Here is a 13,221-nt window from a genome sequence, read left to right as displayed (position 1 = left end):
AATCCTAAATATGATTTTTTGTTGTGGCTGCTTGTGTGAAGACAACATTTAACAAACACCTTTAAGGTAAGAAAATCAAAAGGTGATTTCTCTGCCACCTGTCACAGTCTACCTTTTAACACCACCTCAACAAAGACAATAAAACCCTTCCTGCATTGTAAGCGTATGCCTAAAATATAAAGTGTTTTAACATTGAAGCACCTACAGCCATGTCGGCCAGGGTTGAATGTTCAAATTAAATTGGAAAATTAAAAAAAGTAAATGCTACTAATTTAAGACAGTATAAATGCAGAATACTTCAAAAGTAGAAACAATGCTCGTTGTGGTGAGTTCAGGTGGATCAGAAACCTCTGGGGCCTTCTGAACTGTCGGACAGTGAAGGTGAGCTGAAGCATCTCGTGAACGATTATATGATCAAACTGTGATTGGAGAGCCTCTTCTGCTGATTGGGCAATTATGGACAAAGGAGAGGAGGTGGGCCTCAGGGATGATTAAAAAAAAAAAACATTTAGAGAAGGGTACTTCATTCGGTTGTGGGGTCTGCACACACACACACACACACACGCACACACACACACACACACAGATTTGGTCATTCACTCAGTCAGTTCAGAATAGGTCCAGTCACAACAGCAAACCTCCTCATGGCTCTACGGACAGCGGCATCTCTTTACCTGTGTTTCCTGCTGGTAAGTTCTCGCATGGTTTTAGGAAATATAACCCGACAACAGAATTAATTGCAGAGAGGAAATGTGGACAAAGAGCTGCAGTCGTTAAAGTTGACCCGTTGATGGACTGCACAATGATGTGAAATGAGAGCGGGGTTATACATTTTTCTTTTGACTGTATTTGATGCAGGAATACTGTGTAAACTGAGTGTGTGATGTTCACATTTCCCTTTACTGCGGGGGTACCCAGCTAGCTTTTGTTGTCTTGTCAGAAACACTTGTTGCTTTGGGCATGTGGTGGTGTGGTGTTTCTGTGTACTGCTGGGCTACTAGCTTTTTCTGGGCCTGAATTCCTTGATTATAGAATATTCTGTAATCAATCACGAATGAAAGATAATACTGTGACTTTTTTTTACATTTATTTTCCATAGTGCTTTTGCTCGTGATATTGATGTCAGCTGCTGTTTGATTTTTGCTCTTTATCATTTTGGTTAAAACAACAACAAAGCTTTGCAGAGCTGCGTTGTGTATTTAATTCATTAACATACTCACTTGAAGAGTCCCGCTTCACTGATCAAACACTTAACACACATTAAGCTTTTCAAACTTGTTTATACACACCAAAACATGCCACTACATTAAAAAAAACATCCTGTCTCTGCCTGCAGGGAGTACATTGCTGGCATGATCTGGACAACACTGAGTACGACTGTTGGCCGATCAACAGTCCAAATGATTTCAACATGATAAGCTGTGGCGGTACGTTTTTATGCATTTATATGTCTGTTTGGTTGAGTGGATCATTGCAGTTGAAACAGCTGATCTGTAGTTGCTTCGGGTGGTTTACGTGTGAGTATTTACTGTAAAATCAGATGCTTTTCCTCTTATGTCTGAGAAGGAAAGAGAACACATTTACTGTATTTGTCTGGAATTAATTACAGTGACTTAGTAGGTGGGGCTCAATAGAATGATGCAAACAAAGCACACAGTATCCTTTGGTATCCGCATGCATATGGACAGTGTTTGTTGAATATGTATGTTTAAGGTGACGAGCATGTGTGTTGTCGCAGGTCTGGAAATGGCCTGGGTGCAGCGACCTCCAGAGAAAGTAACCAACGGGGAAGAGTTCAACGTCTCGTACACGGTGACGGCCTCAGATTCATTCTACGAGTACGCAGTCAAGAACCAGATTTTCCAGTTCGGGTGAGTGTATTACATAAACACCTGGCATCCTAAAAGTCTGCCATGCCCTGAATGCACACACACACACACACACACGCACACACACACACACACACACACACACACACACACACACACACACACACACACACACAGTTGTTCAGACAATGCAGATATTGTATTACCTATTCCTGACTGTATCTGTGTAGGTCAATGTATTTTATCTTAATTGAGGCTACTTTCAATTTCACGTTTAAAGGGACAATTCACCCCAAAATTGTGGTGCTCAAACTCAACAGCAATATCTCTTTTCAGAAATCATGACCCTGTTAAGCAAGATAATCCACACTTTAAAGAAAGTAGTTCCGCCGTGTGTAGATTATCTTGAGTAACCGAATCATGATTTATGGTAAGAGATATTTCTGTTGAGTTTTTCAAATGTATTTCTTGAAGCACCATCTATTTGTGCTAGTTCATCTTTATTGTGTACCATCCCTTGTTCCCTCCCAGTAATGCGTCAGAGGCAAAGAGGTTCTGTCATGAACACGAGTGCCCGACAAACTGGAACAACGCCAATGAAATAAACTGCTGCGTGTACCACGCCAACGTCCACTCCTGTCCTCTCGGGCTCATGGTGGGTTCTTTGTAGTGGTTCCTGTAGTATAACACTGGTTTCATTTTTACCATCCACACTGTCATCACCTTCTCCTGTTCTCAACGTTATTCTAGCTTTAGTATTAAATGCAATGTATTTATCAGGAGTCTCAATTATTTTACATGGTATCTAATTATGTTGTATACTTTTTATTTAAGCATTTTACATTCTGTCAGACCCGTGTACCCAGACTTTCCTCACAATGTTATTACAATGTATTACAACAATGTATTACAATATAACTTGTATGTATCTTCTCATTGCGGCTCTTCATTGTACATATTGTGTATGATACTTTGGTGGAAATATAAAAACTCAAGAGACCATGTTTATTATTGCTGCATCAATTAAATAATTAATAATGTCATGCATCAGAGGATTAATTTGTCTCTCTGACTCAGCTTCCATCACAAACGTAGATATCATACCTTGTTTGATGCTTCTTCTAGATTTTCTTTCACGGCCCCCTGACTTCCAAATCTTGGTAAAGCTGCAACTTTTGTGTTGAATAAATTGAGATGTTTTCCCGAACATTGCCCATCCACCTTGCATGAAAGACATATAGCTAGAATTTTTAAAAAAAGCATGTAATTGAATGGTTTAAACGTTCCCAGAGCAGCAGAGACTCATGAGCTCTTTTAGTGAGCACACAATTTGTTAAATCAAATAACAGTTAAAATATCAGTACCTACACGTGAATGAACTGTCTGTAGGACGAGTTTTGGAATAAAACTTCTACAAACTGTTGTGTCGTCTCTTCACAGAAACAAGGGGGAATCTGTGGCCCGTGGATTCCTGACGACGGTAAAATTGTGACTCACACTGTCTCCAAGGCAGGAAAGATGTCCCAGAAATACTGGACTTCAAAGGTGAACCAACACAAACAAAAAGTATAGAGGCATTTTTTAACAAGTGTTCAGGTTTGGAGAACATTTCAAGTATTTTTTAGAGCCTCATGTCCTGTAATTACTTGCATATATTTAGTTATACATATTGGTTTTAACACACAGTCGCACAAAGAAAAGCCTCCTTTACTTTTTGCAATTCACTTCATTCAACTGCATTTTTTCACTGACAATAAAGTTTGCTCAACTTTGTTGTCTGATGGAGAATTCATCTTGGCAAAACATAAAAGACATGAGATCAAAAGGGACATATGCTTTGTGAAACCTGATGTCTGTTATGTCACGATACAACATAGCAGCCAGTTGTAACTACTTGTCAGTAGGAAATTAAAGAGTATAGAATTAAATCATATCATTAGAATATTATTGTAAACAATTCTTTGTACTGTTTACACATGCATCGACAGCTCTAATTGAAGTTCAGTTTGAAAGTTTAGTGTTTTCTATGTATGCATTTCATTTGATTTAGTGAGGGACGGTCAACCATCATTTTGTTGTTTAACAACCTAATAAAACAATCAATGTAAATTATATTGTGGAGACTTATTTTCATACTTACCAATATACAACCTAACACAGTACACTATTTATCGTGGTGTTTTCTCATATATAGGTGGTGCTGGTACATTTGGGAGTCACCTCCATCATTGCTCATATCAAAATGGGAAAAATGCATGCAGCACTGGAGTCCAAGGTGCTTGTTGTCAGTGCTCAAGGTCAGTCTGCTAAGTAGGCATTTGTTAATATGCTGAATCCTACACTGCGTGCTATAGTAAAACTATAGTAAAACTATATTGGTGGCAAATTACAATCTCCGGGATGTTGAGCAATATAAGTCACGTGAGTAAGAGCACGCCCTTGTTTACATCCTGAACTTCTACAGACACATGGGAAAATCTTGTGGTTGTGTGTGGTGTTGCAGTAAGAATACGCATAATGTCAAAAGAACCACTTCACTATCAGCTGAGTTACAATAATACACTTTTACACACATGTATCTGTATTCTTCCTGAAAACATCATGACCATCTGTACATTATAATTCAGTTAGTGGTAGAAGGTAACATTTAGCAGGAGACTAATTTAAGGACCGTTTTAAAGTACTTTCTATTTTTTTATTCTTAATTCTTCCACTACATTTTTCTGATATAGTAAGTTACTTTTCAAATTCAGACTGTGGTTTTCTGAATAACCAGAGCACATAATCTGCCGCTGAAATCAGTGGATGGACACCTCAAATATAAAACGTGTGATTGTGTTTCAGTGTGCGGGGACGACGTCTGCGAGCTGGAGGAGAACTGCCTGAACTGTCCTGCAGACTGCGGCATCTGCCCGATGTCCATCACCATCAAAGTGGCCATCGGGCTTCCAGTTGCTCTTTTCAGCAGCGGCTTCATCCTAACCATAGTGGTCAGTCCGTGCAACACACACACACTCTCACACACACACACACACACACACACACTCACACACACACACACACACACACACACACACACGCACGCGCACACACACACACGCACACACACACACACACACACACACACACAGGAGATGTTTCATGCACTAATGTTTATTATCTTAATGTCCTCTCTGCAGTGGCTCCAGTACCAGAAACAGAGGATGCTTTGGGATGAAAGCTGGATAATCACCTATAAGAGCATAATATTTGGTAAAAAGTGTATTGTTGTAGACATGAAACTTTGCTTGCATGAAAGCTTTAGATTTTCACTTTCATGTAAGACTTTAATATCCCTTTCTTTTTTCTTTAAAGCATAAAGAATATGTTTAATATGTTTGTGATGTCTGTTTTTTTTGGTGGGATTTTTATCCTCAAATTAAATGTTAATGTAAGTAAGAATGGGTCAGGCCTGGAGGTTATTTTGCCCTCCAATAAAGCATTTCTATACATTACCAAGAAAACAGTTTTACTCCTGACCTTGACCCTGAGTCTCTAACTGTCTGATGTGTGCAGGTAAAGTGTGCTGCACGGGCCTCTGCAGCACCATCAGTATGGAGCGCGTCAAAAGTATGTCGACCATCAGTCAAACAACTGATATGAGCGTGTTCACCAGAATCAACACTTCCTTCATCCAACCAGGCATCTAGTGAGAAACAGTTTATATAAATGTTCAGAAACATTCAACTAACAGAAATTGAATGTTCATTTTTAGACACACTGCCTCATTGTGTTACTCTTTTTCTGTACCGATCAATAAAATACAGGCTATACCATATGGATTAGCACTGCACAGTTCGGAGCTGTGTCTATTGTGTGATCAGATTAGACGTTATTGATCCCAGAAGGGACATTCACAGTCTGAAAGGTATTAAAACAGATAAAGTGAATATTTGTAAAAAAGAAGCCCAGTAGTGCAACTCAGCCACGATGTGTGAACTACAGTATATGGTATAAGTAAGAGTAATGTACATTTATATATATATGTATATATATATATATATATATATATATATATATATATATATATATATATACATATATATATATATAATAATAATATATAGGCACAATAATTACAATAGTGTTAATGTAGTATTGTCATATAAGTATGTAAAGTTAAACGGTAATATAGATATTGGACTTTTTTCTTCATTTCATTTATTGATCGTCAGTTCACTTCACACTATAATATGATATTCCTTCAAAGTTCATTATATTACTTTAATCTGTTGTTGACAAAATGCAAACGTTTATGACTGGTTCCTCTGTATGTCTCAAATATATGAGGTTCTAGTTGACTTGATGGTCTTCTTGCAGTGACGGGAGGACGGTGGCAGTGAAACACATCCAGAATAAACATTTTGCCCTCTCTAAAACCATAAGGAAGGAGGTGAAAGAAGTTAGGTAAGGAAAATATTTTTTTCTGACATAATACAATCTTGTCTCTCAAACTCCTTCAGCTTTATGTAATTGTTCATTTAGGCAACTGGATCACCCCAATCTATGCAAGTTCATTGGTGGTTCCATCGAGGTCCCCTACATCTGCATCATCACAGAGCACTGCCCAAAGGGAAGCCTGTCAGATGTCCTGCTGAATGAGGAAGTCCCCATCAACTGGGGCTTCAGGTGAGAATTTTTATACGTTCAACATTTTGCAGTATAGCAGTGGTGAAATGTAACTAAGTACCATTTGCTTTACAAGCACTGTACTGAAGTTCAAACTTTCTTTTCATTGTTATTTAAATAGTTCCACCTCCATCATCTACATCCTTCTTTTACATTTATGCCTAATAGTAGCCTAATAATTATATATTTTTGTTTTTTACTGAGTCAGACTCAACATTTCACACCACAATCACATAAAGGAAAACTTAAATATATAATTCCCCAATAGACCACAATGAAAAATACAAGTAAACAGTAACATCTGGAGTGTTTCTTTCCCCATGCAGACTTTCCTTTGCCACGGACATCACTCGCGGAATGTCGTACCTCCACCAGCACAGGATGTTTCATGGGAGACTTCACTCCAGAAACTGTGTTATTGATGACCGCTGGGTGTGCAAAATCTCAGGTAACAAAAGAAAAAACACAACTTTCACTCAACATCCACAGTTTAAATAACACTATGAAACAAAACATCTCCTTATCATTGCACTGCTTAGCACCTCCTACACCAGCAGCAATGTTGTTATCAAGGCAAAGTGAAAAACGATATTCTGCGTCACTGTACTCTCTGTTTTTCTGTATTTGGGGTCAGATTATGGGCTCACAGCCTACAGAAGAGAGGACTTTGAGGCCGTCAGTAATGGCTTCAATTGTGGGGATGTAAATCGTATATACTGTGCACCAGAGGTCCTGCTGGGAAACAGCTCCAATATGACGCCGGCAGCAGATGTCTACAGGTGTGTCTTGAGTGTCACAGTATAAGCAGTTCATTTAGAAGCAAACAGGAAAATGTGATACAGTTATCAAATGTGTGGAAATGTAGTTATGTTGGACATGCAACCATCTTCAAATATACATGAACAGTGTTGAATCTTTGCACAGGAAAATACACAGAAAATAATATCCACAATATCCTTTCTCCACTTTTCCCTCCTCTCCTCAGCTACTCCATGATCATGGTTGAGATTGCAACTCGCACCAACCTCATTTTAGTAAGCATGACGGCTTTCTGTTTAGATTAAAACCTTCAGCTTCCTTTTGATCTTAGTTTGGTAACCAGCAGATTTCTCTAACAGGACCAGGCTGAGGGAGTCAGGATGGATATTATGTGGCGCCCCCCTCTACCTGAAGTCAAAGCAGGGAAGGCAGACACTGACTGTCCCATTCAAGGAGATTACTGTGAGGTCGGTCTCATGTGCAGATGTTGCTTGAACTGTCTATCTCGAATAACTAGAAACACTTGGTAATGTTATATTGATATTATATGTCATAGGCATATGACTGTAAACACATTGGACAATGAGGTGTTGCTCTCTTCTCTTGAACACCTGAACAGCTTATTAAGAAGTGCTGGACTCATAACGCCACAATGAGGCCCACGTTTGAGCAGGTGAAGAAGATGCTCGATAAAATGAACCCACACAAAGTCAGCCCTGTTGACATGATGATGAACCTGGTAATAACCCACTGAAATATGGTAAAATAAATTGGAATAATGTTTAAAGATACATAGAATACCTTTACTAAATATAATGTGACATTATTTGGATTAACAGTAGAACTTCAAAGAGAAATGCTATGGAAAGAAATGTAAATGCCATTTGTGCCATCTGGATTGTTTTGAATTTCAGACACAAATAGAGTTTGTTTTATTGCAGATGGAGAATTACAGCAAACATCTGGAGGCCATAGTTGCCGAGAGAACACAGGACCTTCTTCAAGAGAAACAGAAGACGGATCAGCTGTTGTACAGTAAGTCAGGATAACAGTGAGGAGTGATTGGAAAGAGTTGCAAGGCTTCAATGATCCCAAAAAGAATCATACTATTGACTAAGTGTAGCTTTAAATCATCTCTTTGCAAAGATTACACTATATAGTACAAGCAGGATTAGATGTGTAGTTCACTATGTAAAGATGTAAAGGCTGATGAACAGTTAACTGAAATGTGCACATATACATTTATTATCTTCAACATATACAGTACATGCAGAAATGTAGCATATGGAAAGTCCCCTATAAGGCAAAGTTGTTAGGTTTAGTTGATCATTCATATGCGACGCAGTCAAATTTGGAAAGTGCCCGCTGCCATCTAGTGGTGCAGAAGCAGCACCTTCATCATTCCTACCCATTGTCTCAAAGACTATATTAGGGCATATTTTTACATATTAATTGGTGAAGTTCCTGTGTAGGTATGTTACCAAAACCGGTGGCTGATGACCTTCGCCAGGGTCGAACAACAGAGGCTCAGAGCTTCGCCAACGCCACCGTCTACTTCAGGTTTGTGTTGGGTACTTTAAACATGTTTCATTGAAGGTGATCTATTTAAATATATTTAATATTCTACATTGTTATGTACATTGTCATATGCATGCAACTTGTTCTGTTGTATACAGGTAGAACTGGAGATAACCAACATTGTCTTACTCCTCTGTGACAGCGATATTGTGGGCTTTACTCAGCTGTCTGGTGCCAGCACTCCCTACCAGGTGGTTGACTTCCTCAACAAGCTCTACACCACCTTTGATGACATCATTGACATTTACGACGTCTACAAAGTCGAAACAATTGGTGATGCTTGTAAGTACAGACAATAAACAGATGTTGAACTCCTAACAAAAAGTGATACATAATTTTAATAAAGAACTACCATTAATATACTACATATATATATATATATATATATATATATATATATAATATATAAATGATCTCAGCTTGAACATATGGAAAAATCTTTGTTAAAAGGCAGATACACAACTAACATTTATGATGTAGAAGGCAAAAAACAACAAGTGATCTACCATCTAATGTGTGTTTTGACATTTTATCAGTAATCTCTCTCTTCCTCTTCCTGTATTGTTTCTTGACATGGAATACTGGCTTATCTTCCAGACATGGTGGTGTCGGGGGTCCCTGAAGAAAATGGCATCAATCATGCCGGTGAGATAGCCAGCATGGCTCTTGATCTGGTCACTGTCTGCCACTCTTTCAAGATCCCTCATAAACCCAACACACAGCTGAAGATCCGTGCTGGCATCCACTCAGGTACTGTGGACATCTCACTTGTATTCAGCATCCGTTTATCCGACCGGTGCTTTGCTTTTCCCAGACGTTAACGTTTCAGATTGCTTTCGAAAGACACATTCACAGTTTTACAATGGTCCAAGGTCAGGTTGCAGAATGTGAGGGTAACCGTAAACATCTTTTGCATATTTGAGAAGCTAAATGTTAATTCAATTAAATGTAAATGCTGCTTGAATTGTTATACACGTTTTACTTTAAAAAGGTTTATTATTTCACAGCCAAAACCAAAGATATTATATTCCATTCGATAAGGTTTTTACACATCTGGTCAGAATAAAAAGGATAATGCATAATGCATTATTTTTGCAATACTTTTCCATTCTATGTCTCCTCAACTCTGACCCATCCATTTTCTGCCAGGACCTGTTGTGGCCGGTGTGGTTGGCACCAAAATGCCGCGCTACTGCCTGTTTGGGGACACTGTCAACACAGCATCACGCATGGAATCAACAAGTGAAGGTGAGGCTCAGATACACTGCTTTTCATCCAATTAATGTCTCAACATGGTATGGTTTGTCTCTGAGAAATAAATATCATGTATGTGCTGAACAACTGTGCTACATTACCCCGGCATGCTCTCTTAATATTGTGTCTCTAATATTGCTCTCACTGTGTCTGCAGTGTTGCTGCAACTGGCTTCAATAGCAGTTCAGGATGAGCTTTGGTCCGGTGGCCTTTGGCCTGCTGCTATCATGCCAAACACGGTTGTCTCTGTTAGCTCACCAGCACAGATTGGATAGTGTGACCTCGTAGCACCTGATCCTCTGCATTAAACTAGTGGGATCATGGCTAAGTACTGAGTGATAGGATCAGAAGTCAAAAACAAAAGTCTTAACTTCATAATACAAGCTCAAACTTAACCTGAAGAGCTTTTTGAGGAAAATTCAACTCAATTGGGTGAGGTTTGTGCACAGAGTGAAAGATGCTCTTTGCCTTTCACAATTTGCAGTCACAATTTAAGTCACCGTGTGAAAACATGGTCATATCTATGTTTTACTATGTTTACTCCTACTTCCATTTGCTGCTGTAATCCTTTACATTTCCCCACCGCAGGACTAATAAAGGAATATATTATCTTATATTATCTTATCTTTTATTTATCCTATGATTTACAAATTATGCCTGTGCAGTTTGTCGTACATAATTACAGACATGACTTCCAGATCTCATAGCCCTTTGTACTTATTTGTAGGTATATATTCTGTATATGCCAATCAAAACTACATTTTTATTATGGCATATGCCTTGCACACCAGAACATATGAGATACATAGATACAAAATATCCACTATATTCCATTAAATGTGTATGAATATGACTATAGTGATGACACAACATATAATACTGTAAATTGTATAGGATAGATAACCATAAATCCCATATTTCACAAAACACTTTCCAACACATTAATTGGTTGTGTAATACAAAACTATACAAACTATATAGATTTTTATAGATAAAAACTATTTAACTGGTTCTTAATAATTATGTCCATAGCTCTGAAGATCCAGGTGAGTGGTGCCACAGCTGACCTGCTTCACATGCTAAGAGGTTACATTCTGACATGCAGAGGAGCACTTGATGTGAAGGTAAGATTATATTTATTATATCTACACAGCATATTCTTCCTGTAGCTGTTGTATTGCTTTTATTTTTATTAGGAAGGAAGGCTGTAGTCATTGAACCTTGAATACTGACAGCTATTTATATTATTGTGTCCACTCCATTAGTATCAATCAGGGTAGGCTTGATGACAGAAACACTTCTCCGTATAATGCAATACAGTTCAAAAGCACCGCAAACAGAAGCCTCCAAAAGGACCATGAAGTTGAATCAACACCTTTGTAAAATAGTTTAAACAAAGACTGAACCTGTTAACCTTCATGCGAGCAGGAGCTGTTGCAGGACTGCTGTATCAGAGTGCTGTAGTTTTAGGTGCATGTGCAACCCACAGCATCTCTCTAATTAAACCTCACTATGATAATAAGCTTTGCTGCATAAAATGCTATTTCTAACTTCTTTGTGCTGTCATGGAGGTAACTGTTTCTTTTAAAAAGCCTAATTGATGCACCACCTTTAAAAAACGACAAGGGGCTGAGATTTGAAAAGATGACATGAAAGTTCCCTCCAGATGAAACATAAACTGGGTGTGTCTGGTATTTGCTTTGTTTTCGAGGAACCATCATTCAGTTCTACTGGCTTCTTTTCACATTGTAACCTAAGACCTCTTTTGGGGTGGTGCCAGTGTTATTATGTGGGAGGGGTTTACTTCATAGTCCCAAAGGAGAGGGTTGGCTGACACTTGTGATGACTTGCTAAGAGATGGCCTCAGCTGCTGCTCTCTGCCCCCCTTGAAACCCTAATGGCTTTATTTAAAATTCAAAGGCACACATGCTTTGCAATATGACTCTCTTCTCTTTCTCATTCACTCTCTCGTTTTTCTTGACCAAACAGGGAAAGGGAGAGATGACAACATGGTGGCTTGAAGCAAAGAGAGACGATTACACAGACCCACTGCTCAGAACTTCTGAATCCATAGGAGTCCTAGTGCCAGTTAGTGACTAGTTCAGAGCCTAAACCTTCCGTGTATGGAAACTAGTCAGGCTTTGTGTTGTGCAATTTAATTGTATCCAGTGAAGTATGTTTTGGTTAAATGTGCATATACAATTATAGGATGAACTAATAGTTTATCATTAATTTTAAATACCATAGTGCACTGTAAATCCAAAACAATATGCAGATAAACATGCCAGAGTTATGGAAATGCTATTTTTTATCACATAAGTTTTCTCTCAAATATAGCTTTCTTTTGATTAATTTAAAGTTAAGGAGATATTCACTGCCTGAAAATTAAGAAAAACCTTTCTTGCAATAGATAAATAAAAATATTTTTAGATAAAGATCTTAGATAAAGTAAATTTTAACATTTAAAACATTCTGACTAAGAACTGACATCTGAACAGTCCTTTTTCACAGGGAAATCAGAGGTGTAATTGATGCTATTTTTGTTTTGTTTTTGACAATTAGGGCCCCAGTATTGCACATGATTGCTCACTCACTTCTAAATTAAAATACTGAGCCATTGTTAATTGTATTAGTTTACATGTGCTGCAATTAAATATATAAATGTCTGTTGAGAGAAAAGGTCAATTGTCCCCATAATGGGTGTACCAGCACTTTGGAATCAAATCACAAGTGCATTCAAGCTACTTGTGATTTCCAAATAATGTTGTTTGCCTTGTTGATGCAGAATAGATTTGATACTATTATCTAAATAACAACCCTTTTACTTTTGTAAAATAAGAATGTGCAGTTGTCTGTACTAGTTTTTGTAAGGGGGTTGCTTACTGTGCCTGGCAATGAGTTATTTTACTGTGTTGTTCTTAAATTCAGTGATGTATAACTTTCACCGCTTAATGTGAGTTAATTAATTGAAACAATTAACATTTTTGAAGTCTTGCTCCGTACACATTCAAGTGACTGGTGTTTATTTTTACAGCATGATACATAGATCCTCTGCTTATTTCATCATACTGTCAAAAATTGAAAAATGTCATAATAAAAAAAAGTTTTGAAAAAAACAAAGATTTCTAGGCGT

At 38.0% G+C, this 13,221-nt stretch overlaps 1 protein-coding gene across 1 annotated transcript; it reads left to right on the top strand.

Moving 5' to 3' along the window:
- The first annotated feature begins 209 nt into the window (after positions 1–209).
- Positions 210–13,146, top strand: LOC117729402 (atrial natriuretic peptide receptor 2-like). Its single transcript, XM_034530413.1, is given in 24 exon segments — positions 210–221; positions 336–381; positions 1,266–1,427; positions 1,739–1,877; positions 2,361–2,484; positions 3,270–3,374; positions 4,024–4,126; positions 4,674–4,819; positions 5,009–5,081; positions 5,385–5,517; positions 6,189–6,275; positions 6,354–6,497; positions 6,824–6,945; positions 7,132–7,276; positions 7,483–7,531; positions 7,616–7,723; positions 7,876–7,995; positions 8,198–8,291; positions 8,729–8,816; positions 8,977–9,116; positions 9,432–9,584; positions 9,984–10,082; positions 11,121–11,212; positions 12,078–13,146. Coding segments are annotated over 24 exon segments (2,595 nt in total). The 3' UTR covers positions 12,189–13,146.
- The last annotated feature ends 75 nt before the right edge of the window (positions 13,147–13,221 follow it).

Source organism: Cyclopterus lumpus, chromosome 4, assembly GCF_009769545.1.
Source record: "Cyclopterus lumpus isolate fCycLum1 chromosome 4, fCycLum1.pri, whole genome shotgun sequence".
In the NCBI taxonomy this organism is placed as follows: domain Eukaryota; kingdom Metazoa; phylum Chordata; class Actinopteri; order Perciformes; family Cyclopteridae; genus Cyclopterus; species Cyclopterus lumpus.
The sequence above is the reverse complement of the archived record's forward strand: the minus strand, read 5'-3'. Positions and strand labels throughout refer to the sequence as shown.